The 24,740-nt window shown below is 40.3% G+C and overlaps 1 protein-coding gene across 1 annotated transcript in view; it reads right to left on the bottom strand.

Moving 5' to 3' along the window:
- Nucleotides 1–24,740, bottom strand: part of LAMA2 (laminin subunit alpha 2) — a 434,604-nt gene that overhangs the window by 334,591 nt on the left and 75,273 nt on the right. The window contains exons 6-10 of the mRNA XM_019538207.1: nt 9,979–10,158; nt 8,774–8,863; nt 5,578–5,695; nt 2,811–2,989; nt 692–791 (exon numbers count right to left, since the gene is read on the bottom strand). Of these exons, the coding sequence (XP_019393752.1) occupies nt 692–791; nt 2,811–2,989; nt 5,578–5,695; nt 8,774–8,863; nt 9,979–10,158 (667 nt within the window). The remainder of the gene's footprint in view (nt 1–691; nt 792–2,810; nt 2,990–5,577; nt 5,696–8,773; nt 8,864–9,978; nt 10,159–24,740) is intronic.

Genomic DNA, 24,740 nt, shown 5'->3' with positions numbered 1-24,740 from the left:
TCTCGTGGCCTGTTACAAACTAGTCAGAGAGGACCAGCAGGCACTGGGGAAGCCCCTGTTCCCTCAGGCACTACCAGGAGTGACCAGGAATAATGGTCACAAGCTGGCAGAGGGTAGATTTAGGCTAGACATCAGGAGGCGCTACTTCACAGTCAGGGTGGCTAGGATCTGGAACCAACTTGCAAGAGAAGTGGTGCTGGTCCCTACCCTGGGGGTCTTTAAGAGGAGGCTGGATGAACACCTTGCTGGGGTTGTTTGACCCCAGTACTCTTTCCTGCCATGGCAGGGGGTCAGACTTAATGATCTGCTCAGGTCCCTTCCGACCCTACCAACTATGAAACTATCTTTTATTGGGTCAATTCTCTGGCTGCAGTACACATTGGCAAACATTCAGGTATCACAGTACCCTTCCTTAAGCCTCTGGGAGAGAAGCAGACACAGCAAAGCTAAAACATCTGTAGTCTGTAAATCTGAAAGTGGGTCTGAAAACATGGCAGGGAAAAAAATCTCAGTTTTCAAGCAGAAGTGTTATGCTAATATAGGTATAGAAGTGACCACCACATGCATAATGGTTTTGTCCAAGTCTCCCATGAGGTAATATTTCTCTGTAAGAAACAGAAGGTATTAATCAAATTTCATTTTAACAATGCTAGAACTAATGTTTACTGTTATAAGATAGCAGGGAACTCACCTCCTCCTGCATGTTTCTCATCCTTGATACAAGTATCATGTAAAGATCCATTTGGATCGCAGGCACATGGCTGACATGGATTATGGTCACTTGGTAATACCTACACCAAAAAGAATATGAGTGAGTTTCAAAATAAAAATGATCTGACCTTTTAAAATTTAAAAATTGGTATGGTTTTTTAAAATATACAAAAACAAACAAAATCATAATCTGCTCAGGTGCTTTAACAGCAATTGAAATGGCCCCTTCAGTCAGCCCATTAATTCAGTATTCAGTCTAGATATTAACCTTAGCTTAGCTATTCAATTTTTACCAGAAAGACACTCAAATATTTGAGCCTCAAACGTCATGTACATTAATGATTTTTTAATGCAAGTTGTCAACAAAAATATATTAGTCTTCTTTAAAGTGAATAAAAGCACAGTTCAGTATTTAAACCACCCCTGGCTTTTAATACTGAAATTCTGTAGTACCATGATAACAAATGAGAAGTCCCGATTATAAACAGAACAATTCATTTACACCGAAGTTCACTGACATGCAATAATTAAACAAGATAAAAGAAGAAAAGTGAAGACTAGACAGCTGAACAATTCCTTTCATCTTTCAAAACATTACTCAAGACCTGAACTATATTCTAATATTATGCCTGAGATAAAAACTAAGTTTTAGAGTAATATAGGTGCCCAGAATTCCATCAGTCATGTAACTAGCAATGGATTTAAAGAACAAAGCATGGAAATCAGTGTTGACTAGCTTATGACTGGCAAATGCAATCATGCTTCCCTCTGTGAGTCCCCAACCACCCAAGGAGCCCATGCAGCTGCTCCTTTCATTTAGTTGCTTTCTACTCGATGTTGCTTGATGAACTGGCCACAAGGAAGCAGTCAAGCAGCAAAGAGCTATTACTTTTCCTGCAAAAGCTCACAAACACTTCCATTCTGTGCCTGATCCCCATTACAAGCCAGATCCAGAACGGCTCCAACACATGCTCATCTGTGCATTTTCATGCCTAACTCACAGTTCAGGATGCTTTCCACTGACAAAACCTTTTCTGAAAAGAAAAAGTGCCCGAACTACACTGAACTTTGAGAATGTCTTCAGATTGTTATTCCTTACTGTTAAGGCAAAAGAAGTAAGGGTGGAATTTCCAAATGCCCAAGTGGTTTAGGAGCACATATACCATTGAGTGCCAATTGGGTTTGACCAGTTAAGGATTTAGAAAAAAGCCCACATCAGACGACTCAACATACAAGAATTCCGTTCTCAGTATAGCTAAACTCTTCCTTTGTGATCTGGACAACTCACAAGTCATACATTCAAAACAGTGTGGCTCTCCTATATTGTCAGAAGTCTGCCCACATTTTTTTTGCTCACAGCCTGGGACACAAACATAGTAACTGCTCAAGATTACTTGAGCATAGTAACTCTTCGACTTGTGCTGCAAGGTTAGTCAATCAACTGCTGAAGACAGATCAAAACTCCTTTAACATGGTCTACTACTGTTACTCATGGCCTCAGTTAAGGTCAAGATGGAGTATCACCTGCAATACCTACTGAAGAGTTTCTGAAGATATTTCCCAGCCTTGGTTGAAGTTGAGGGTATTGACAGAACACTTTAAAGAACATCAGTGGCTACATCTGTTTAACAGACTGCACTTAAGTCATGATCGAGGCCTGGAGATCATAGCAATCAGGTTTACAAATATCACTGCTACATTTAAACAGCTTTTAAAAATTACAGATTCTCTTTTCCCTTAGCTCCGCTACCCAGCAACAATTACAGGAATATTTCCCTGCTATTTGAGGGTGCACATTCAAAATCTCTACTGATGCAAAAGCCGTGTTTACAGGATCACACCCTCCTTTAACTCAAACTGAAATTCTAGCTGCAGGCCCTGACCTCAAATACATTCTTTCATATCAACCCAATTTGCTTTCATATTCTCAGGAACATTTACTTTCCAACTGTGAAAGACGGCTAGTAGGCTGGCAGAATTAGAACTTAACTTTCATAAAATGGCAATCAAAAGCATACCTTAATAATCTAACTTTCCACACACAAGTGATGGCTTGAACTATAAGAAATATATAAAGGCAACAGAAAAGCATACTTTACCTCCTTTGGCCTGAAGTAGCCATCAATGCAGGTCTCGCAGTTTATGCCTGCAGTGTGACTTGTGCAATTAATACACACTCCACCCCCTGCATATTCTCCATAGACATTCAAACTCTGATTTCTGTCTGCAATACTCTGATTATAGTAACATTCTTTTGTCTTACCATGACAATTGCATGCTGGAAAACAAACAAACAAACAAACAAACAGAGACAACTATATTAGCAAAGATCACATCCAGGCTATAGACATGAAGAATTACTGAAGTATTAGCAATATTCATTATTTTATTATTTTGACTTCTGTGCCATGTACATTGAAACAAATAGCACATTTACTCCTCAGCTTACTGCTTCTTCAGCCCTTAAAAATAATACAGTCCATTCACAAATGATGCCTGGATTCCCATATGTTATTTTTTTCTGGGTTTTATCTTGTTGGGGGGGGGGAGAAATCTAAAAGCTTTTTTAACAATGCAGTCATTTTAAACTAATAATCCCATATTTTTCTGAATGCACCCATTGTCCATGAAAAGATTAAATACTGTAAGGCATACAAAAATACAAGCTCCACAAAAAGCTATTCAAATTTTAAAACTGTTATAGTCTCTTTAATTTTCACCAAAGCTAAATAGGAAGCTTAATGAGAGCCCTCTATTTACATACAATACATATTGGAGCTTGGCAGAACAGGAAGTCTGAAGCAAAAATCCTTCATCTTTCATAAGATTTCAGATTTAAATCTACTCCCCTCTTTCCCACCCCCATCTGCATGCACCCTCACACCCCACATTTTTGGTTTCAGTAGGACCCTGAAACTGCAGCAAGACAGAATATTAGTTCTGTTAATGAGACCGCCACCACCCTGGCAGGAGGAAAAAGCCTGCAAGATCTCAGCAGAACTGAATCAAATCCCTAGCAATGACTTGGCCCAAGATCCCAAACCATAAGTACAACTTCACCAGGATACAGACAACACTTCTGCAACCCATCTTTAATATTTGGTAAATGAGGTTTGGCACCCTATTTGTATACATACATGTTGGTAATTATCACTTCCAGATTCTAATAAGCAGGAATTCCCCATTCAAAGCTAACTGGGTTGTCAGGGAATCATTTTGCTGACCTCAGGGTGATTTGGATGAGATCCTAGGTGTCCATCTACAATTTTAGGTACAACCTTGCAACCAAATCATTATAGAAATCAGATAAAAATGAATTATTAGAATAAATGTAGCTGCCCTTCTTTCACAGTGTGTTTTGGAAGCACATGTACAGTGTAACATTCCATTTTAGCATGTTCAGAAATTAAAGAGGTTTGTGATATTTGCAGGTGAGCTCTTAAACTACAGTAATGATTACTCTTATTAGGGTTAATCAGAAAATCTATTTCCAATGTGTCTGGATATCCTGATATTTTAAATGCCTTTTATTCTGAATCTGAGCACAAAAAAAGTCATAATCTGAGAATCTGTCATGAAAAGTAAATTCTTCAATATTTTAAGCAGGAGTGGAGTGTTGTTGTAGCTGTGATGGTCCAGGATAGGGTTGTCCAACTTGTAAGCTATGCGGATGTTCTACATGCCCATGCAGTTACCCTGCTCATCACTGCACTACATAGGTCTATCAGTGTGATTCCTCAATGCTCTGTAATGGATGCCTGTGCATGTATCCCCACCACCCAATGCTGCACCGTGCAGGTACAATCCTTCCTCCACATGGAACCCCAATCCCTTCCCCACCCCCCAGGCACAGCCCCAGACCCCCCCTAAGAAGTGGACACCAAAGGATGGACGGGGGACCCTAGAGATACCACCTGCTATTGCAGCTAGAGTGATGAGGGGAGCAGCACCTGAGAAAGAGCTCAGAGACTGCACATTAAGCCCTCCCAGGCAGCATGTGGCCTGCAGGCCACCAGTTGAACAGCCCATGTCAAGGAAATAGCGAGGGACAAGGAATTTTTTGATATCTTTCATTGGACCAGCAGTATGGATGGGACCAGCTTTCTGATGTATTGAATTGTTCAGTTTTTGATAAGCAAAAATATTTGGTTTTGATGAAGGGAAAACATTTCTATAAAATATTAAATGTGTGTAAAAATATATTAGGGGTGCAGTACAGACAGATGTAGGTGTCTCACTATGCCTGTGAAGGCATGGGTTCAAGCCATGATTTAGTTAGACTCATTCCAAAGGCTATCCCCAGGTGACTCAGATGTAGATGGGTACCTGGTTATTCCACCTGGAGATGTTTCCACATCAGTCCCTTGTGTGCCACTAGCTACAGAATCTGGTGTGCCTTAACCATGCTAGCCCGCTGGGCTAATGACAGGCAGATGGACCTTTGACAAATATCCTAAAACATATACTTTCATATAAAAGCTGCAATGAATCAAAATAAAAGCATTTTCTTTTATCAAAACAAGGTTCTGACATTATCAAAACAGAAAGAGAAAGCCAAAATGATTTGTTGACGTCCTACACTCAAAAATCTTCATCAAAATTGACACGTTCTCACAAAATATTTCAATTCCAACAAAATGTCATGTTCCTACACAAAAAACTGCTCAGTTAATTTTTTTTTCTTTTTCTTCCTTTTCTTTTCTTCTGGCAGCTGTAACTATTGTGAGATAAAAAATAGAGTAGTTCCCAAGAGCAACGTGTGCTTTACAAACAAAATGGATTCTAAAGATATAGTTGGATTGAATGTTCACAGTGAATCACAGGTTAAGCTCTCTCTCCCTTTTCTCCTGTTGCTTTTTAACTTACGTTCACACTCATGTTTGGCCAGGAAAGTCCCAGCATGCCAAGGTTTTTGATTGAAACCGGGACAGCACTGATCACAGGTCTCTCCACACGTGTTGTGCTCACATTCACAAATGGATTTCTAATTGATACAGAAAAAAAGGAAAAGTTAGTAACACCATGTGATGATCTGGAGCTTCTTTGTATAATTTATAAATTCTAGATAATATTAGGAAACAATTACTATGAAAATTTCCATTTTCTGTAATGTCTCTGTGTATCCAGCTTAGGTCGTCATCTAGCACAGTGGTACCCAACCTTTTTGCCCCGTGGGCTAGATGAGCAGCCCATTCAGCTGCAGGAGGTATGCAGCCCAACCCCAATCTAGACTTGTGGGGGTTGGGGGTTTGGGTGAAGAAGCCCTGATCCAGACACACAGGGGATGGGGCAGAGTGGCCCCAACCCAGACACGTAGGGGAACTGAGGAGGAGCCCAGCCACGATCCAGATATGATAGCTGGGATGGAGTGTCTCCTACCCAGATGCAAGGGCAGCAGGGAACAGCTCAGCCCAATCTGGATGCATGAGGGGTGGGTCTAGTCCCAATTTTACTGCTTGGCACTGGCATGGGTAAGACTGGACCCCTCTGCATGGAGCTTCAACTGCTCCCCAGCTTCCAGTTTTTCCAGGAATTCCTGCAAGCCAAATTTCGTGGCTCTGCGGGCCAGATTTGCCCCTGCTCTAACATATACCAACCACACTAAAAAAAATCATTTAAACTTAGAAATTCTTCTTCAACTGAATAATTGGTATACTAAGGAAGTTAGGTGTATCAGGGAAAAGTTGAACCTCTTACCTATTTACATTTGGGGAACAGAAACAGGACAAGGAATAGAACTAAAAAGAGCCAAGAAGCAAGGTATTGATATACAAACAGCCCCACAGAGCCACACTGGTAGCCTCTGGGCAGAGAAAAGCAGAGAAGGGCATACTTTCATAATGTGGAAGCTCCAGTTTAACTGTGGGATAAATCAAGGCCAATGACAGCAAGCTGAGCTGGACACACTCCATAGTATTGGAAATAAAATATAAGTTGCAGGGGAGGGACTCTGGATAACAAACCAAGAATGTTCCAGATGGAGAGAAGTGAGGCATGCAAATGTATGTAGGTTATATTACGTGTGTGTGTCTCATATACTTTTGAAGAGAGGTCTTAAAAAGTTAGTAGCCAAGCATGCCCATGACTGGTTTTCTGAGAGAGAGTAAGTAAATTATAAGGGAACCCTAGGGAGTTGGTAATATTTCCAGGGCTACTCAGTCAAACCACAGGTCCCCACTCCAAGAAGTTTAAATAGAATAACTTCACACTAATCTAAAGTCTTCAGGTCTTAAGCCAGGGACAGTCTCTGACTTTGCTCAAGCACACCAAGGACAGCGAATCAGGACCCAATGCAGCAATCTGATGTATTTCAAAAAGGGAAATTAAACGAGATCTGTGACAGCATCATGTTTGGATAAAGCATAGAGTAGAGGACCAAGAAAAGAGCTTTGAGACTAATGCATCCCATTAATATAAGAAAACCAATTCATTCAGGACAGTTATCTTTTTATATTACCTAGATCTCGCCATGCATTATATTTAAAATCTAGTTCTCTTTATGCATCTGAAATATTCAAGTGTCCCTTTCCAGTAAAGCATTTATGCAAATTAATGTAAACAGTCTACCTAGATCAGATTCCATGTGCATTTCATTTACTTTGTTGTACTTATAATAATTTTAAAACAATTTAGGCAACATACATATACTCAGAGGTAAAACCAGATACTTCACCATACTGCAAACCCTTCCTGTGTTGCACAGGCAGAATATGCAAACAGTTTCTCCAGAGAACCTTTTCTGGGTCTGTAATATGAGCGTTACTCCTTCAAGGCAGACTCAGTGCAAACAAATAATACTTAGGCTAAGATCGTAGTGTGACAGCTGTTCAATAAGAGTAACTGCAGGAATGGTTCAGCATTTGCTATAAAGATCATTATTCAAAAGGCTTATAAGGATTAAATGAGTAAGATTTTACACAATTTTAACAGGTTTCTGTAAACATTTCCTTTTTTTGTTTAAAAGAATAATATAAAATGGATATTTTCTATTAATCCTACATAATGGCTCAATATCCTAAATAAATATTTTAGTTTTCCTATCTTCTCTATAAGGGAAAACTCAGGGTAGAAATATTACAATCTACTTAGTAACAGCATTATAGAGCTAGGTAGTTATTTCAGAGTTAGTGTTTAAGGCCAGGTACAGACATTACTTTTACCTGTATAAGTGATCGGAAACCAGTTTATACCTGTAACGGGACAGAAATTTGATGCACACAGACTGGTTAAAAAATGGCAGAAACCAGTCTAAGATTTGTATCCTGCACCAAAGGGCGAATGTGTGTTTTGTTTGCTACCAATCTAAATTACAACACTTACAAAAAACCACATAACTTAAATCAATTCCATCTTGGGCTTTTTGAATGACTGGTCCTAGCCTATGTGTATGCACATGTGCCAGGAATTGGGAGGTGGAGGAGCAAACTTAAATTAGGCTTTTTGTTTGATTCTGATTTTTTTTTAATTTCCTGATAGAGTTGATCTTAAAAGGATAAACATAGGGAAAAAATGAACCAGCTCATGATTTTCAAGAGCAATCAGGAAATGTTAACTGAACAGTACACTAATATGGTTGATAGTACAACTATCATTTATTTACAGCATAGGCATAACTAAGTGTCTTGGCCCCCTGGGCCAGGTGGGAGGAAAGGGCATGTGTGTGCTAAGCACCATAAAGTGTGGGGAGGAAGGATGCCAAGCATGAGAGACCTACCTCCATGCATACAGGCTGCAGCTGCAGCACAGGCAACCTAGCAGCTGCCTTTCTCGTGTCCTCTCAAAATCAATGCCCTGCTCACCCACCCCTTATTACACTAGTGATGTACAGGCATCCAGTAAATTAGTAAAAATATACTGAAGAAAAATTTTGATTAATATCATGGAAGAAAAGAAATACTGACTTACAAAGTTCTTCATTCTGATTGCCAAAATTATTGTACTCTGGCACAGGTTTTGATTATATTAAATGAATAGCATATACCAAATCACAGAATTCTGTATATGGGAAAGTTAATAAGTTTATGGTCTGCATTATAAATGAGACACTTGGAAATATACATACATTTGTTTCTGGATCCAACGGACAAGCCCTTGCATGGCCAGAGCAGATACACATGCCTCCAACAGATATATCTTTTATGGAATAATAATACTGTAAGACAAAACAGAAGAGGAATTGCCTTGTGCATGGCAAGCTGCAGGTGACTTGTGTTCAAAATTCTTTCCTAGTAATAGAACTGTCAGCTCTTATTTTATTCCTTTTTTGATCTACTGCAAATACAGAAGATGGTATAGTAGGTAACTGTTTCATGATCAACAGATTCATGCCCAAGTAACACAGAAATGGGATCATATTCTCTGCTGGTATGAAGTAGTGTAGCTTGATGCAAGTCTGTGGGCTTCATCACTTTTCACAGCAGAGAATATGGCTTACCAGTTCTCAAACAATTCCCACATACAGACCAAATGAAGGCCGTAGATGCATAAAATAAAATGGGCAGGTCAAATGTAATGGATTTTACTCCCCAGAAGAAAGAAAACTCAGAACACACAGTGAAAGGAGTGGCTAATAATGGAGAAAGGCTATCAGGCTTTGACTTACGGGGCTCTTGATGTCTATTTTCACCTTGCAAAAAAGCATTCATATCCATTTTTTTCTCCCCAAACAGTCAGGATTACCCATTGCTGAGTTGGAGCTCATGTCATTATCATGTTACCTACAAGCACTACTATCATGCCAGATGAAGTCCTGAAATGGTAGGTACTAAATTATGGAAAGCTAAATGAAAATACATAGTAACTACTGTGCAGAAATGTATACAAAGTTCTGCATCCTCTCTTTCCTTTTAAATTGATTGGGTAATAACAACAATAACAATAATAAATAAATCAGAAGGATAGTTAGTTTAGTGCAATAAAGTGTTCAAGGAAACTCAAATGAAGAGGTCACAAGGAATTATCAATCAGCAACACCCTACTGAATACCATAACCCCCAAATTTTACATTCAAAGCAGCACAGGCAATGCCTTCTCACATTAATAACATTGTTAAACAAAATATGTAAACAAACTTTCTCTTCTGCTCCTGAAAGGGAAACAAAACACAGAAGAAAGGGGAGCCATTTATCTGTCACCAAGAGCTTGGCAGCTAAACAACAGCTACTCATATTCGTTCAAGGTTCCCTATGGTGATGAAAGGCAGGTATAGTATTGCTAAAACCAACATAATTCCTATGCATGCAGTTCTGTGATTTGGCCAGAACTTACCCTCCTCATAACTATGGGGTCTATTTCAGTGGGATCTTTGTAAGCGAACATCATTAAATCAGCATTCAGCGTTCGTATCCTCTGAAACCTCAAACGAATAAAACGCGCTGAAGTGAATTCCAGCAGTACTGAAGAAGGATCATCAGCACTAGGCCGCCCATTGATCAGTGATATGTGAATCTAAAGAGAAAATTATTAAAATGATCAAGTAAAACTTTTATTGCCTGTGAAACTGCCAGCAAGTGTCACTGATATCAGGACAATATAAGCAAGAGGACAAAAGAATTTATTCTATTTCAAATATATTCATTTTGAGAAAGCCAATACCCACCCAGAAATATTGTAAGCTTCCACTTGTTCTAAATCCAGAATGGTTTACAATTAAAGCTCATTGGTTGATTCCAGCCAAACAACATACAAATGCTTAATGATACTGCCCATGCCTTATGCAGATACATTCTTCTATTCTAGGCTGATCTGCCAGGTAAGCTGCATGCTTGAATCACTAAGCAAACTGAAACCATTCAACAAAATGAAGGGAAAGAAATTAGTAGTGGGAAGTGTTCTTGAAAATCCTGCCAGAAAAAAAAAAAATTAACCTCATATATAGCTAAATACTGAGCACCTTTTGGAAAACCAGAACACCTCATCCTGGAATCCTGAATATTACATCCTGATGGGGATAGATGGTACTGACTAAAGAATAGGAAGGGAGCAATTTGATTTTCAGATTCCATGCTGAATATGCAGGGCTGGAATGGAGAATGAAGAACCTATCTATATTACTTTTTATGAATATCATATGCACCTCAGCTTCATATTCCAATATTATCCTGTCTGACCCACACAATTAAATTAGAAATGGCTGGGGGAAACTAAATAGGAAATGAAACCCTGATGAAGATACGGTATCATTAGGAAGAATACCAACTGTCCTCAAGGAAACAGTGAGGGAGTTATTAATTGATAAAGCCCACTTTCCTAACTTAAAACAGGCTAACACCTTAATTTTTCCCTGAGCCTGGGATCAAGTCACATCAAACCACTGAAATCTCTAGTCTAAAAAGAAAATGGTTGTGAAGGCAATAGCTGCTAAGGGAAAGAGACACCGCATGCAAGACTAAGAAAAATGAAGATTTCAGGGGGACAGTTTGTTCTGCCAACCAAGGTAGATTACTGAGCTAAATGAAAACTATTAAACTCTTAAGAAAAAGATAAAGTTAGGTGAGACCAGATTCACATGGTCTGCTGTTGTTTGAATCTTTCCCTTTGATCGTTATCAACCTTTGGGAAAACGAAACAAGGTTTGTTTTGAAGAAGTTGTTTTTGAGTCACTTTAATCAACTACTTGAATCACACACTCCCAAAGGGAAATGCTTTACAGATGCTAAAGACAACTGAGACTGTCATTCAGAAAAAAAAGAGGCTACCATATAACAGTGTTAGAACTCTTTCTTCAGAGACATGTAAGGAAAGATTCTTGGTCACCAAAATCCTGACACCAGAGAAACTGTGAAGGACTTCAAAGGACTCTTTGGCAGTGTTCACACTAGAATTGTGACAATACAGTGGGGAGAGAGGATGTTGTAGTCTGGTGATCTATTTTAAACTGAGATAAAATAGGAACATTCTGGAAAGAATTCAGGTAGAGACCTTCACTTGGCAAGAATACCTGCAAAGAGACAGTGGGGAAGGTCACCTCTGAATCATGATAGCTGGCAATTTTCAATTTTTGCTTATAATATGAACTAATTTAATCTGGAAGTCACTGTGACACAAACTTGGAACCCCAATAGTGATAGCTGTATAGAGTGAGTTTTTTTCAGAATAAAACCATACTTAAAAAGATTTCATGTGTCTACCTGCCAGCAGTCTCTCTTCTTCAAGATTAATAACAATATAATTACTTTTGCTATATTGCATCTTCCATTCAGGTGGCCTTCTAAGTGTGCTATAATCTGTTTTTAAAATTATACAGGAATCACTTCACAGAACCACCGAGATGCAGCTCTCTCTGGATGAAATGAGGTGCCTATTAAAAACAGCACACTGAAATGATGCATCAGTTGAGAAGATTAAAGATGGAGTGTATTATCAAACCCTATCTGCAGGGGATATTTTATTTATGTAATATCATTTCTCTTCCTTTTCAGCATCTGTGATGAAATCCTTAATTTCCTCAAAGAAACATTTTAGAATTTACATTAACAGTGACCAACAAAGATGTTTCTACTCCTTGAGAACAGAAAAGAAAAGAAAAGAAGTCAGAGTATATATGAAGCATCTGTCATTAATCAGGAAAAAATGGTTGAAGTTTTAATTACTATTTTTTTAAAGTTTCATCAAAAGTTTAATGCTTGAAATATTTCAATTTTACACTTTCATGATATCTTAGTGCTTTAAAAGACAAAAAAAAGTCTTTCTTCCCCTCAAACTCTTGTACTTGTTAAGCATGCTAAGTATGGTGGATGCTATTCAGATGAGGAAGATATGGACCCTGCTCCAAAACTTGTAACTTCCCTAATCAGTCTAGTTTTATGTATGTTAATAGCCTCCACTAAAGTGGACGCCAAAGCACCTCACAATCCTTAAAGTATTTTTTTATTCCAGGGAGTGTAGGCCATAACTATTATTCCTATTTTCAGACAGAGCTCTCGGCTGCAGAGAGACAACATAACTTGCCTAAGGACCTAAAGGACTCTGTACAAGAGCTGAGAGTTGAATCTGGGTCTCCTAAATCCCAAAGTTAGCACCTTAGGGTACATGCAAACATTACATTCAGATCAACCTAACTAGGCTTAGGTCACGAGATACCAACTGTATGTACATTTAGGGAGGTTAGATAAAGCTAAAAATGGCTGGCCTGATCGAACTTAGATCTGGAACCTGTTAGACTAATCTACTGAATGTCTGTATATATTTGGAGTGCCTCCCCGAGGCTGGGAAACACCAGCCCCTTTCCCCAGTCTTAGAGCTATGCTTTTCCTACCCACTCCTACCCTAACCAGGCTATTTTTAGTTCCCCAACCTCCCCACATCTGGACCCACTGACTTCTCCACAGACCCTCCAGTCTCTCTGGGCTCACCAAACCCTGCAAATCCCACCACCCTCACTTACTTAGATGATGTACAATTCATATATTTTTTAAATATCTTATTACTTGAAACTAATCTGGTTTGAAATAACTCAGGAATTGTTACCTAGTGATAATGGCTCCTAGTGGAATGGCTCTTGGCACTGGTGAACATGTGCATGCATTGTGCCTAATTCATGATCGTGCAGCTTAAAGCAAGTCACATGATCCTAGATCAGGTACAGTGAATGTGCACACGTACCCTTAATCAGTGGTCCATTTGGAGGTTACAGTAGAGATCAAGTAAAACCCCTATGAGGGAACCATCTGATCCTTAGGTTCACTAACTTATTCTGGATCAAATTCATTTGCATTTCAGGCCCAGTAATTCTACTTAAGGCAATGGCCAGAACCTGAAGTATTTCTAAGGAAGGTGAATATTCTCCTTAATACAACCAAACGGCAGTGAGATAATTCAGCCTTCTAATCATACAGATTCTAAACTTTCCCTTAATTTTAAAATCTCTTTTCTGTCAAATAGTCTATTCATCTCAATGGGACTCTTTTCTGAGTTAGGTAGTAGTCGAAAGAAAGATACCTGCTCAACCTGTAAATACGTTAACAGCTATATGTTCAAATCTAAGGCTGCACTCAAATGATTCTGGCTATTATTTCTTCCAGACAGTTTGTAGTTTAAGACCTCTTGCAGCTACCTATCATGTTTGATTAAATACAGAATTCAGTGGTCTTCATTTCAGTTGGGTCTTTTGCTTGGAAAAGAGAAGAGTCTCACATGAGGTTCTCAGTTTTCTGCATTTTCAAAGGGTTATTTTCTTTTGTCTTGTGTAATGCAACCATGAACATGCTTAAGCTTGACACAGGAATAAGGTAACAATTAATGAATTATTTCAAACCAGTTCAGTTTCAAGTAATGAAATATTTTGAAAATTGGAATATGTATATATGTTCTCTTCCCCATTACACCAAAAGGAGAGAGTGTGTGCAAAAAAGCAAGCAAGCGAATGCAAGCATGAGTGTGAGCACAAGCACTCTAAGAATTCAACAAAGCAGAATTTCTCCTACTCACGGCTATGGTATTTGAAATAAGTTGCTTTGCCAGGCAATCAACTGAGTGCACTCAATCCCAAGCTGTTGCGGTGATATAAAAAACCCAGCTGTTTGGCTAGGTTGCTTGAAGCTTCTATGTTCATTTTCCTTTCAAATAAAGTACATAACTGGCTAAGATGCTTTCCACTGGTGCATGTCTCTATATCCTGATTGTTAAAAAGCTGGTATTCTAGTGAAAGCTATAATCCTTTTATAAAAGATGAAGGTTACTAAGTGGAATTTATCACTAAATTGGGCCAAGAGAGCACCCACACTTCAAGATAACCTTTAGCTATTTAACAGAAAAGTATCTGTTATTTTCAGGTACTCACCAGCTTATTTTATGTTCTATGCCTGGTATTCTGTGTAAAGTAAGTCTGAAACAGTGGCTGCCAAAATTTGAAATATTTCTGTAGAAGGTACGTATGCTCCCTTAACTGACTTAGTCAATGGTGTGATGAAGGGGAGAAATTCCTTTCGGGTCCCTGTAGGAAGCTTTTACTCTCAAGCATAAGATGTGCTGTTTAACAATTAATTCTTCTGCAGTGGGAACTAGGAAACAAACTGCTATTTTACTATTACTTAAAGAGAAAGACAGGCTATGAAATATTCCTACAAACTATGCAACAGGATTAATCAAATGAAGATTGGCAGTAAACAGCATGACAGTTAATTCTATCCTAATATTTTTTAGTTCAGCTACATGATATCTAGCTTAATCCACTATTTTGTCTAATTATTTCTGCTAGCAGAAATATCTGCTGCATCCCTTAATAATAGAATGGTGAAATAAACCCAATGTACACAATTTGTGGTGGGCATACTGCTTTTGCCCGGCAAGCCTGGCTTGGAAAAAGACACTTCGGACTGATGGAACATTTCCACCAATCAAGTAACAGCTGGGAGGGGCTTGCCCCCCCTGCTCGGAGGGTTGGGGGGAAGCAAGAAGCCCCTGGACCTGATTGACAACTGCGCTTTGCAGGTCCGGCAGACCTCAGGGGCAGGGCCTCCAGTGTAAATAAAAGCCCAATGTGCTCAGCATGCTGGGCAGATATGGCAAGGGATGATGAGGAGAGAGGAGCTCCAGAAAAGATCATCATCGGGACCCCACCTGAGCCTCGACAGCGTGCAGATCAGCCCACAGTATTCAGGCTCTGGGAGGCACTTGAGGTAACTTAAGCCTGAGAACCCAGAAAGCAGCTGAGTGAGGAGGTGTGTGGATTGGCACGCGGAGAGCGAGTCCTGGGAGCAGCTTGAGGCTGCTCAAGTTAGCCCCGGCTCTAGGCCAGATAACAAGAGCCCCACAGTGTGGCTTAGCATTAAACTAAAAGAGCCCCAGTGCCCAAAGCAGGGCTCGAGAAGGGGAAAGACCCACGGCATGAGGCTGGGGAACCAAAGCCATGAGGGCTTGGCTCCCATAGGAGCTCCCTGGCTGCCCAATGTGGGGCATAGGACCCAGAGGGAAGGACCCTCAACTTGGGGCCTGAGATGGTGTGGGGACCCCAAGGCCAGATCGACAGCCCCCAGACAAAGAACTGTGAGTTACTGAGAACCTGGGTCCTGCAGGGAAGGCACTCCCAGGCAACGGACCCTTGGAGGAGAGGGCAGGGGGGAAGGCCCCACACACCAACCGCTTTCCAGGATTGGAGTGGAGGAGGCCTCAAATATATACCAAGGAGGGTTCTGTGGACGTAGGGGGAGATGACCCTATCCCATTTGAGAGGACAAGTGGTTGAAACACAGAGAGGGTGCATCTAATATTGGGTATAGTTATGTTTCCTATTCAGTATCTATTGTTATTGTTGGTGTTATAAATAGGTGGGTGTATTAATTCTGTATAATGGGCTCTGTAAGGATGTCTTTATTAGCTAGCCCACTTGTGCTATAAACTTGCTGGATTAACTGTCCTGGGATCCCCCCTCTTCTGGGCCTGAGGCATGGGTACTTATCCAAATGCCCTCCCTAGGGCAGATTTCCTTTTGCTAACAGACCTTTATATGTATATTTGTATCTATATCTGTAATTGAGAGATAAACTCTATCTGAAAGAGTTTTATATATAAATGTTGGTAACTCAATAAATTGTATATAATTAAGTATTTTGGGCCTGGGCTAACTCTATAGAGGAAAGAGGGATTCACCTGAAATTCCAGCATCCCTCTCACAGCACCCCCTCCTGCCTACCCATCCCATCCAGTTGATAATAGGGCACACCCTTCAGTGTACCCGAGTTACAGATTCATTTTAAACATTTTTAACATTACTATTGACAAATAAATCCCTTAGTATTTAGCTTGTGGACCCTAAAGACAAAAAACTCTATGGATGTTTCTTAGAAAGAGCATTAGGAGCCTAACTCATAATTTCAGACATTATTAGAGTTTTCAAAACAGAAAAAAACAGAGTGGAAGCACATGTAACAATTAAGTATCTAACTAGATTTCTCACAGCATATGCCACAACATTTCTAAAGAAGATAGCTAGAATTCTTTGCTGTGTGTATATGAAGCAGAATTTTCAATATTTCTACTAAATGTCTATCTTACTGTCTTATCTTAAATTAGTAGTTTACTAAATCAAAGACTACTTCCCATTTCTATGTTATAGTAATGAATTCCTGTGTATGTGAAGTATAGCATGTCAGCAGAGCTTGCAGCATTTCTAATAATTGTCCAACTATTTCAATAAATAAATTAATTAAAGCCAGCTCCTATTCTATGCTGTTAATGAATATCTGAGCTGCTTGGATTGCAAGGCTTTAAACTTGCAGTAAAATGTCAAGGGCTGTGCATGTCAAACCCTACCTCATATAACTCATTCCCCCAAAGAATACAGGCAAATGTCAGCTTAATGAACTGTTTAGCAAATACTATTGTGTCATTGACAACTATACCCTACAGCTTAGGCTAAATAGGAGTTACTCTCTCTACTATGCTTGCTTTTGTCACCTTCCTGGCTCCAATTGCACTTGAAACTTAAATGCTTCCCCTAGCCGTTCTTTTCTTCTACATTATTGTAATTCTTCCATTTGTCATTTTAGGATAAAAAATAATTTGTCAAAGATACTGTCTTCTGTAAAATATTTAAACAGATTGTTCATTGTCAAAGCAATGGTTATTAATAAATTATGGTATAATAAGGAATTCAAGTCTCCTGGAAGTATATTTGTCATTTTAAGGTTTTATTTCCTTTTGTTTCTGACAAAGCTAGGAGAAAATATTATACCATACTGAGATTTCAGCAATTGTTATGCATATCAAACCCATATGGGATCACGGTCAAATAGATACAAGATACAGACGCACTATATCCCTTACATAGTCCTGCCTGGTTTTGTATTCTTGGCTTTTCAGAATGCACTTATATCCATATAGTTCTGCAGATTTTTTAAATTCTTAAAAAAAAAAAGTTGTCTTCAATATTTAAAAACATCAGAATTTGCTAAATACCTTGAAAAAAGCCAATAAACTGGTTCTTTCAGGAGACACAATTTTCTCAAATATGCAAAATACTAAACCCTTTCATTTTTTTAAGTGCCCTTTTACGTTTTGTTTCACTTTGTTTTGTTTGAAGAGGTAAATGACTGAGGAGGCTAATAATGGACTCTGAAATCTTTGTCTTCCACACTGACAACTAGCACAGGCTGCTAGTGATTGGAAGCTATCACTTGGCATCTTGTCCAAATTCCACTGAAGTCACTGGGGATCAGGCTATTGAGGCCCAAGATAAATGAAGAGATGGCATGTGTCCAGTTTACAAAACTGGAGGACTAAGTGAGTATTAAGACTGCATTAATAGTACGCATAGGTGTCTGAAAATGATGCTACAATGTATTACTCCTGCAAAAAGTCTATTTCAGTAAGTGTTGAAACACACAGATCTTATGGAGCTTCCTGCTTTGCAAAACAAGTACTACAGTCTCTTAGGCTGTAAATGCGCAATGTTTTGCAAGCACTAAATATTCACTTAAAAATGAAAATTTCACTGCCTATTAAAACTTATTTTATTGATATGCACTTTTTCTCCAATAGGAATAGCTTTCATTAGTTCAGAAGGATTTTTTTGGACAGGAACCAGCTTCTTTTTTTTTTTTTTTTTTAATTACAAGTCAGTCCAAGGAAGTAACTCCACAAACCCAGAAAAGTTACAAGTTTTATTAAAGGACATAAAAAGTACTGATTTATTAAATTTAACCAAAGGAAGTCCTAAAAACGTTAAGAAACCCCTTTTGCTAACTTCAGATTTTAAAACTGGATTTCACTTGTTTACCCTGAATTCAGTCCTATTAACTTATCACCAGTTCTACAAATGCCCTCTTAGCACATGATCTATAAATTTGGTGGAGAGCACCATGGGATCATAGACAATTCAGAGCCAGCATACAACAGTAAGCAGTGAAAACACAATCTACAGGAACTTGACCAGCTGTAAGTAGTTTTGAGGGGCTGCCAAATACAAGTGCTGATGTAGCAGAGGGAGAATGTGAGGACTGGAATTTTGTCTCAGTGAAGGGCAAGGGGTTGAGGATTGTACAAAAACAAGAGAGTTAAAAACAGTAAACAAATACATCTGCTACTGAAGATTGTTGGTTCATAAACTATGCTGATGTGCACTGCATTACATCAATCAGTCTTGTTTGGAGCTATAATTCTAATGAATATTTGATCAGGAGGACATTAAAGTAAATTTTCTTTTGGGTTTGTTTTTGTACTGCAGTCCCACAAGTTGAAGAGCCAGTACAATCACAAGTCAACTCATAGAGCTCTAGTACTAGCAAAAGTGCCAAATCCTGCGTCATTGCAACTGGAACGTACACTTGAATTGCACTGTTGGAAAACCAGATGGGATGATTTTGAATTGGAAGCATTTATTGCCTTTCAAATAATTTATCATGGGTTTTTTGTTAAACAAACAAACAAACAAACAAAACCCACACAGAATAAAGGTGATTCTCTGCTGTAGAGCATGAATAACATTGAATTTCTTCCCCCTGCAATTCAGGCCTTATCATACTTGGAGTTCCTTTTACAGGGGCTGATGTAGGAACAAGCAGAACAGATCCTTTTTAAGAAGTATGAAATGAATGGAAAACTAATTTAGAATATGGTAAATTAAAAAATTATACTCATGGAAACAATTCTATCTTTCTCCTGACTTCCTTCACTAATTGCTGTTAAATTACAAAAAGAAAAAAATAAATGTTGTGCTTAAACAGAGTAGCTATAAAATTAATTTTGATAGAATGTTGTCAAATTCATAATGGGTATTTGAAGTTCTACACTTTAACTCCCCCAGCCCCCCAACAAGAACCCACTACTAATATGTAAGCGCTATCCCTTTTCCTCCCTTCACATATTGTGTCATTCTCCTTTTCCCTCCCTTCTTACTTGGCACTTGTGACAAGTTCAAGTTCCAGGGGTGGCCATGATGCCCCCTGGTGGCCATGCAATTCCTGCCCCAGCTCTAACTCTACAGACCCTCACCTCCTTTACTCACCCACCACATCTTTAATATTATTATTTGGAAAAGGAGAAAGGCTGCCTGAGGATCTTAGAGCAAGCCTGCTCCTGTTCCAGTGTCTGACTTTGACCTTCTCAGCCTCCACTCTTTTTGCTACTGCTGAGCCCTCTAGCTACAGTCCATTAACTGGACTGAGCTTCTGCAGTCCCCAGTTCTTATCTGCCTTCCAAGGCCTTGGCTCTGCCCTCTCTCAGGCTGCTGAGCCTCCCTGTCTGTGCCCCAGGCCTAAGCCCATCTGTTCCAAGGCCTTATCTCTGCTCTCTCTTGGGTTGCTGAACCTCACTATACAATATGGGATCACCCCTCTGGCATGCTCAGTGTGCCCCTCACAGGCACTGCAGAATGCCCCTCTCAGGCACTATGGGACTGCTTCCCCACTTCCAGCACCATACCTAAAATCCTGGCAGCCCCAGGTGAACTTTTAGTATCAGGCCTCCCTTCATCAGTGATAATGATAATAATAACAGAACAATAGCAAAACAAATTACCATTTTGGGGCCCTCTTTCTGTCCAAGCCCCGGGCAGCTGCCTGGTTCACCCATGCCTGTGCCTGGCCCTGCTTTGCCGGTGCTGTGGGATCTCAAACCACCATGGCTTCCCTCAGTTTCTAGTCCCCCAGGCACCAGACCCTCCTGGTCCATCCAAGGCACCTAACCAAACTGAAACCAAAACACAGACATAAACCCTTCTGACTGAAACAAAACTCCTACCTAAGCCTGGGTCTTAATCAGTAGCTGGTCCACAGCTTTCCTAGCTGTCTCTGGGCCTAACACTGGCTAAGTCACCAGCATCTCTGGGCTACGGACAGACATTACACACAAACCAGTTGAAGTGATCAGAAACTGGTTTAACCCTGTAACAAAGCAGATGTTCAATGCACATAAACCAATTTGAAAATGGCTGAAATTGGTTTGAGATAACCTGGTTGAACGTCATATCAGACTTAACTGATTTGGCTCAAACTGGTTTATGCAATGTCTGTCCCAGACCCCTTGCTGGTTTAAGATACACCAGAGTCCCCCAGCATCCCAGCATGCTCTCTGGGCTGGGTGGGGCTCTCTGCTCCCTGGCTGCAGTTTGGCAGAGACTGCAGGCGTCTGCCTGGCTTCCCCTGTTCCCCCCATCCCCTCTGCCTTACACAGACACCTCTCAGCATTAGCTAGTAGACCACATGCTGGCTACAGTTTGTGCTGTGGCAGCTGGGACAGAGGCAGAATCAACAAGTAGCTGGTAATGTCCCTGTGTTGTTTTCTTAGTGAGGTGAAAAACACTGAGTTAGGGGTGATCAACACTGGGTTATCAATTCCCTGATGGATGGTCAAAAGTGGGGGGGAACCCCTCCCTACTCAGAGTGCCCTGCCACGACCTGGCCACACTTCCCTCAGCTCAGCACTGTGGAAGTGAACGAAGGGCTGCTCTAGCATCCCCCAGCTTCTAGCCTGAGCCAGTGCAGCCATGTGCCTGCACTTCTCGGATGTCTGTGCAGATACAAACTGATTCAGCCTAACCGGTTAGACTAATCTGGAAAGGTTGAATCAATTCAGGCTCAGGCTTTTTGAATGTCTGTCCCTAGCCCTGGAGAGTTCTTCCCCTTCAACTTCCATGATGAAACTGCCTGCTCAGGGTTTGGGCCTGCCTTATATCAACCCCACAGGGCCCTGCCCCCTTCCAGTCAGGTGACTTCCCAGGATTACTTGCAGGTGCCTTTTAATTAATCTCATTAGCTGGTCTTTGTAGTAATCCAATTGCAGCTGTGCATTGCCTGCCCTGCAGGGCCCTCTCTGAACTGCTGCCCCAGGGTGTCTGTCACAGCACTAAAGAATATCAACTGTTCCCTCTCCTTATGTCATCAGGTCCCAAGCCCTAACATACTTTTTCTTCTCTCAGTTCTTTCAGTTCTTCTCATCAACAAGCCTAACAGCCAAACTACTTCCCTATTACAACCCTGCCAATTGTCAATTCTTCATGGACTTTACTAGTGTATTTACCTGAATGTAAGATGACCCCCAATAATTAGATTCTACCTTTGGAAAATTTATAATTTTGTTATAATTTTCCATGTATGGCATCTAATTATTAGAGGATCATCATAAATTTGTTCCCCTCTCCACTACTGCAGGTTCTGGGAGAGGTGATATGGGGATTAGCAATAGGGCAGGCGGTGGGGGGGTCAAACAGTGGGGGAGGCAGTAGGGAGGAATGTGGTAGGGCAGATGGGAGGCAGTAATGGGGAAAGCAGGGGAAGGCAGTAGGGGACAGACAGTGTAGAGGTGGTGGGGCAGGCAGGAGAGAGGCAGGCCCCATTTAAGGCATATTGTCCTGCCCCTCACCCTGCAACTTCAGGCTGCCCCGATACCCCTTCCCCTGTTCCCCGCTCCACACCACTTCTGCTACCTGCAGCCTCAGGTCCCCAGATGTCTTTCCCCCTCTCCCCCCATGCCTCTGCTATGAGGCCAGCCTGAAACCATGCTCTGTGCCCCAGGCTGCAGCAGAGATGGAACCTGCTGGTGGGGAGCAGAGGTAATAAAGAGTTTTTCAGAGGGGAAGAGAAAGGGAGAAGCAGCACAGGGGAGACTGGAGGATGCAGGGGAGGAGTGGTGGGGCATGCAGAGGCAGTGGGAGGGCAGGCACCAGTTGAAGTCACAGCAGCCTGTCCCCAACCCCCGCTGCCTCACGTTTGATTGTAAGGCAAGGGGCTTTTTCCCCAATATTAAGTGGGGGCACCTCATCTTGTAATTGAGTAAATACTGTAATGAATAAAACAAGGCACACAAGCAAACATGTATTATTTTACATTACTTTCTACACTAGCAAACTTGGAAGCCCTATAAAAATAATACATAAAAACAGGTCATAATTAGATTACAAAAGTAAATAATAAAGTGTTCTAAGTTTTACTATTTAGTTTGTAAAGTGATCAATAATTTTATTCAGTCTGTTATATGCTAATAAACTGAATCTGTACTCCATTAGCAAAATTATTTAGGAACTCTAAATTCCTACCTCCTGGGTGCAAGACTGGGGGGAAAAAAACCGTATAAGGCACCAGTATACTTGCCTCTCTGCTTTAATGAAACCAGGCTCTGGAACAAAGTGGCTGTCAGCCTCAAAATAAGTAACCTAAGTAACTGCAGAGATTTAAATGTGTAATTTCCCTTACAAACACTCAGTAACCCTAAAACAGTAAGTTGAGTTTCAGCTAGTTATATGAAAATACTCTCTCAGGTATGAGGATAAATCTTTGGATTATATGGTGATACTGGCAGAGATTTACACACAGGTGAACCACCAGTAATACTGTTCTTTTAAGCTAATTCTAGGTTATAGATACCCAGAAATTAGAGAAAACAGCAAAATAGTTCATTTAATTAATTCTGCCCTGTACCTCCAAATGGAGAGATTGTTCTGTACAGTATATACTTTGTAAGTAAAGCTTAAATCATGTATAACATATTACCCCAGAAACTGTTATGATTCATATTATTAATCACTGTTCTGTTTTCCACAAATGGCAAAAATGACAACAGAGTTCCTGCTGAGGGACAGCTGAAACACCAAGATGGAAAAGCAGATTGTCTCACTTACTACCTGGAAGAGATTTTCATTCCAACTTGGCCTGCAGGGAAATGGGAGTAAATCTCTTTCCCCTTAGTTTTCAACTAATGACAGATTGCTGTCCTTCTTGTATAAGGTTTTTAACACTTGTTAGCATTCTGGCTTCTGGTGCATAATTTAGATAAGCTTGTGTATCAGTAACATAACTGACATCATTTCTATCTTTTATAACTTAGAAAAATCATAAAATCAGCCAACATCGGAAAACATACATTGCAACATTTTGTAGGATCAGGGAAAGTGAACTGTGAACTTTTGCCTAAAGTTCTCATAAACATTTGCCTAAATCTTAACTCTTCGCTATGTTTTTTATACATTAAAAAATGAACAAACTTTGCAAACATTTTTGTTCATGCCCTTGTTTTCATTTAAAGTTTCCTATCCTAGCTGAAAGTCTAAGTGCCAAATTACTGCTCCCCAGCCCTGTCTTGAAGATTCAATAATACATTCATACTATCTTTATTAACACAGGTGTGCATTTATTCATATAAAAAATCATATTCAACTCAGTGGGACCATTCATATTAGGGAGCAATCTAAAAGTTGTACTATGTAGACCTTTACATTTTCAAAAGGCCACACAGTAGATATATTACTGTATTAATACAAATATAAGACAAGATTATTTTCCCCAATCAACAAGGGGGAACAACCCACCCCCTCTTACATTTCCATACCAGGAAACAGCATTAAATATCTTTCAACTGCTCCTAAAAGTACCATGTGCTTAGTAGTGGAAACCAACTATGAAGCTGATTAAATGCAGCTAACAGTGAGCATGACTATAAAGTACTTGGCCCATATACATATACATACACATACATATACATACACACACATATAAATATATACACACACACACATATAATATATACATACACACATATATATATATACACATGTGTGTGTGTGAGAATTTTTTTTTCCTGTTCCAGGTCAAATTAGCCAGATCAGGTCTGAATCCTTTTGATTAAGCAAAGCCTAATCAGTCAAACACCATAGGTGGTACCACAACTGGCAAGCATCCTCCACCCCAGACTTTTCAGCCTGGGGCTTCAGATACTTTCAAATCCATTAGCAGGCACCCTACATGCAGGCCCAAGCCTGGAGGCTTGGGGATCAGATGTCCCTGAGTTTTGCTTGCCCTTAGCCAATGGTTACAGGAGCAAGCTAGGAAGCATTCCTCATTTCCATAAAGTAACCATGTAGCCAAGATCCTCACACTGGAAACTAACCAGTGAGAAGACTCTCATAAGACAGTACTGGCAGCAGCCCCAGAAGAAGCCATGGGGGCTGGGAGGAATGATTGAGATCTGGGGGATTGAACCAGGAGCTGGGGGGAAAGCCCCTGTTTATTCCCCCAGCCTTGAATCATTCCCCCCAGCTCCCCAATCATTACCCCCGGCCCCCATAGCATCTCTCAGGGCTGCCGGCTCAAGCTGCAGCT

The sequence above is a fragment of the Crocodylus porosus genome, unplaced genomic scaffold (assembly GCF_001723895.1).
Source record: "Crocodylus porosus isolate Cpor-Errol unplaced genomic scaffold, CroPor_comp1, whole genome shotgun sequence".
Classification (NCBI taxonomy): domain Eukaryota; kingdom Metazoa; phylum Chordata; order Crocodylia; family Crocodylidae; genus Crocodylus; species Crocodylus porosus.
This window is presented reverse-complemented; position numbering and strand designations above follow the sequence as displayed.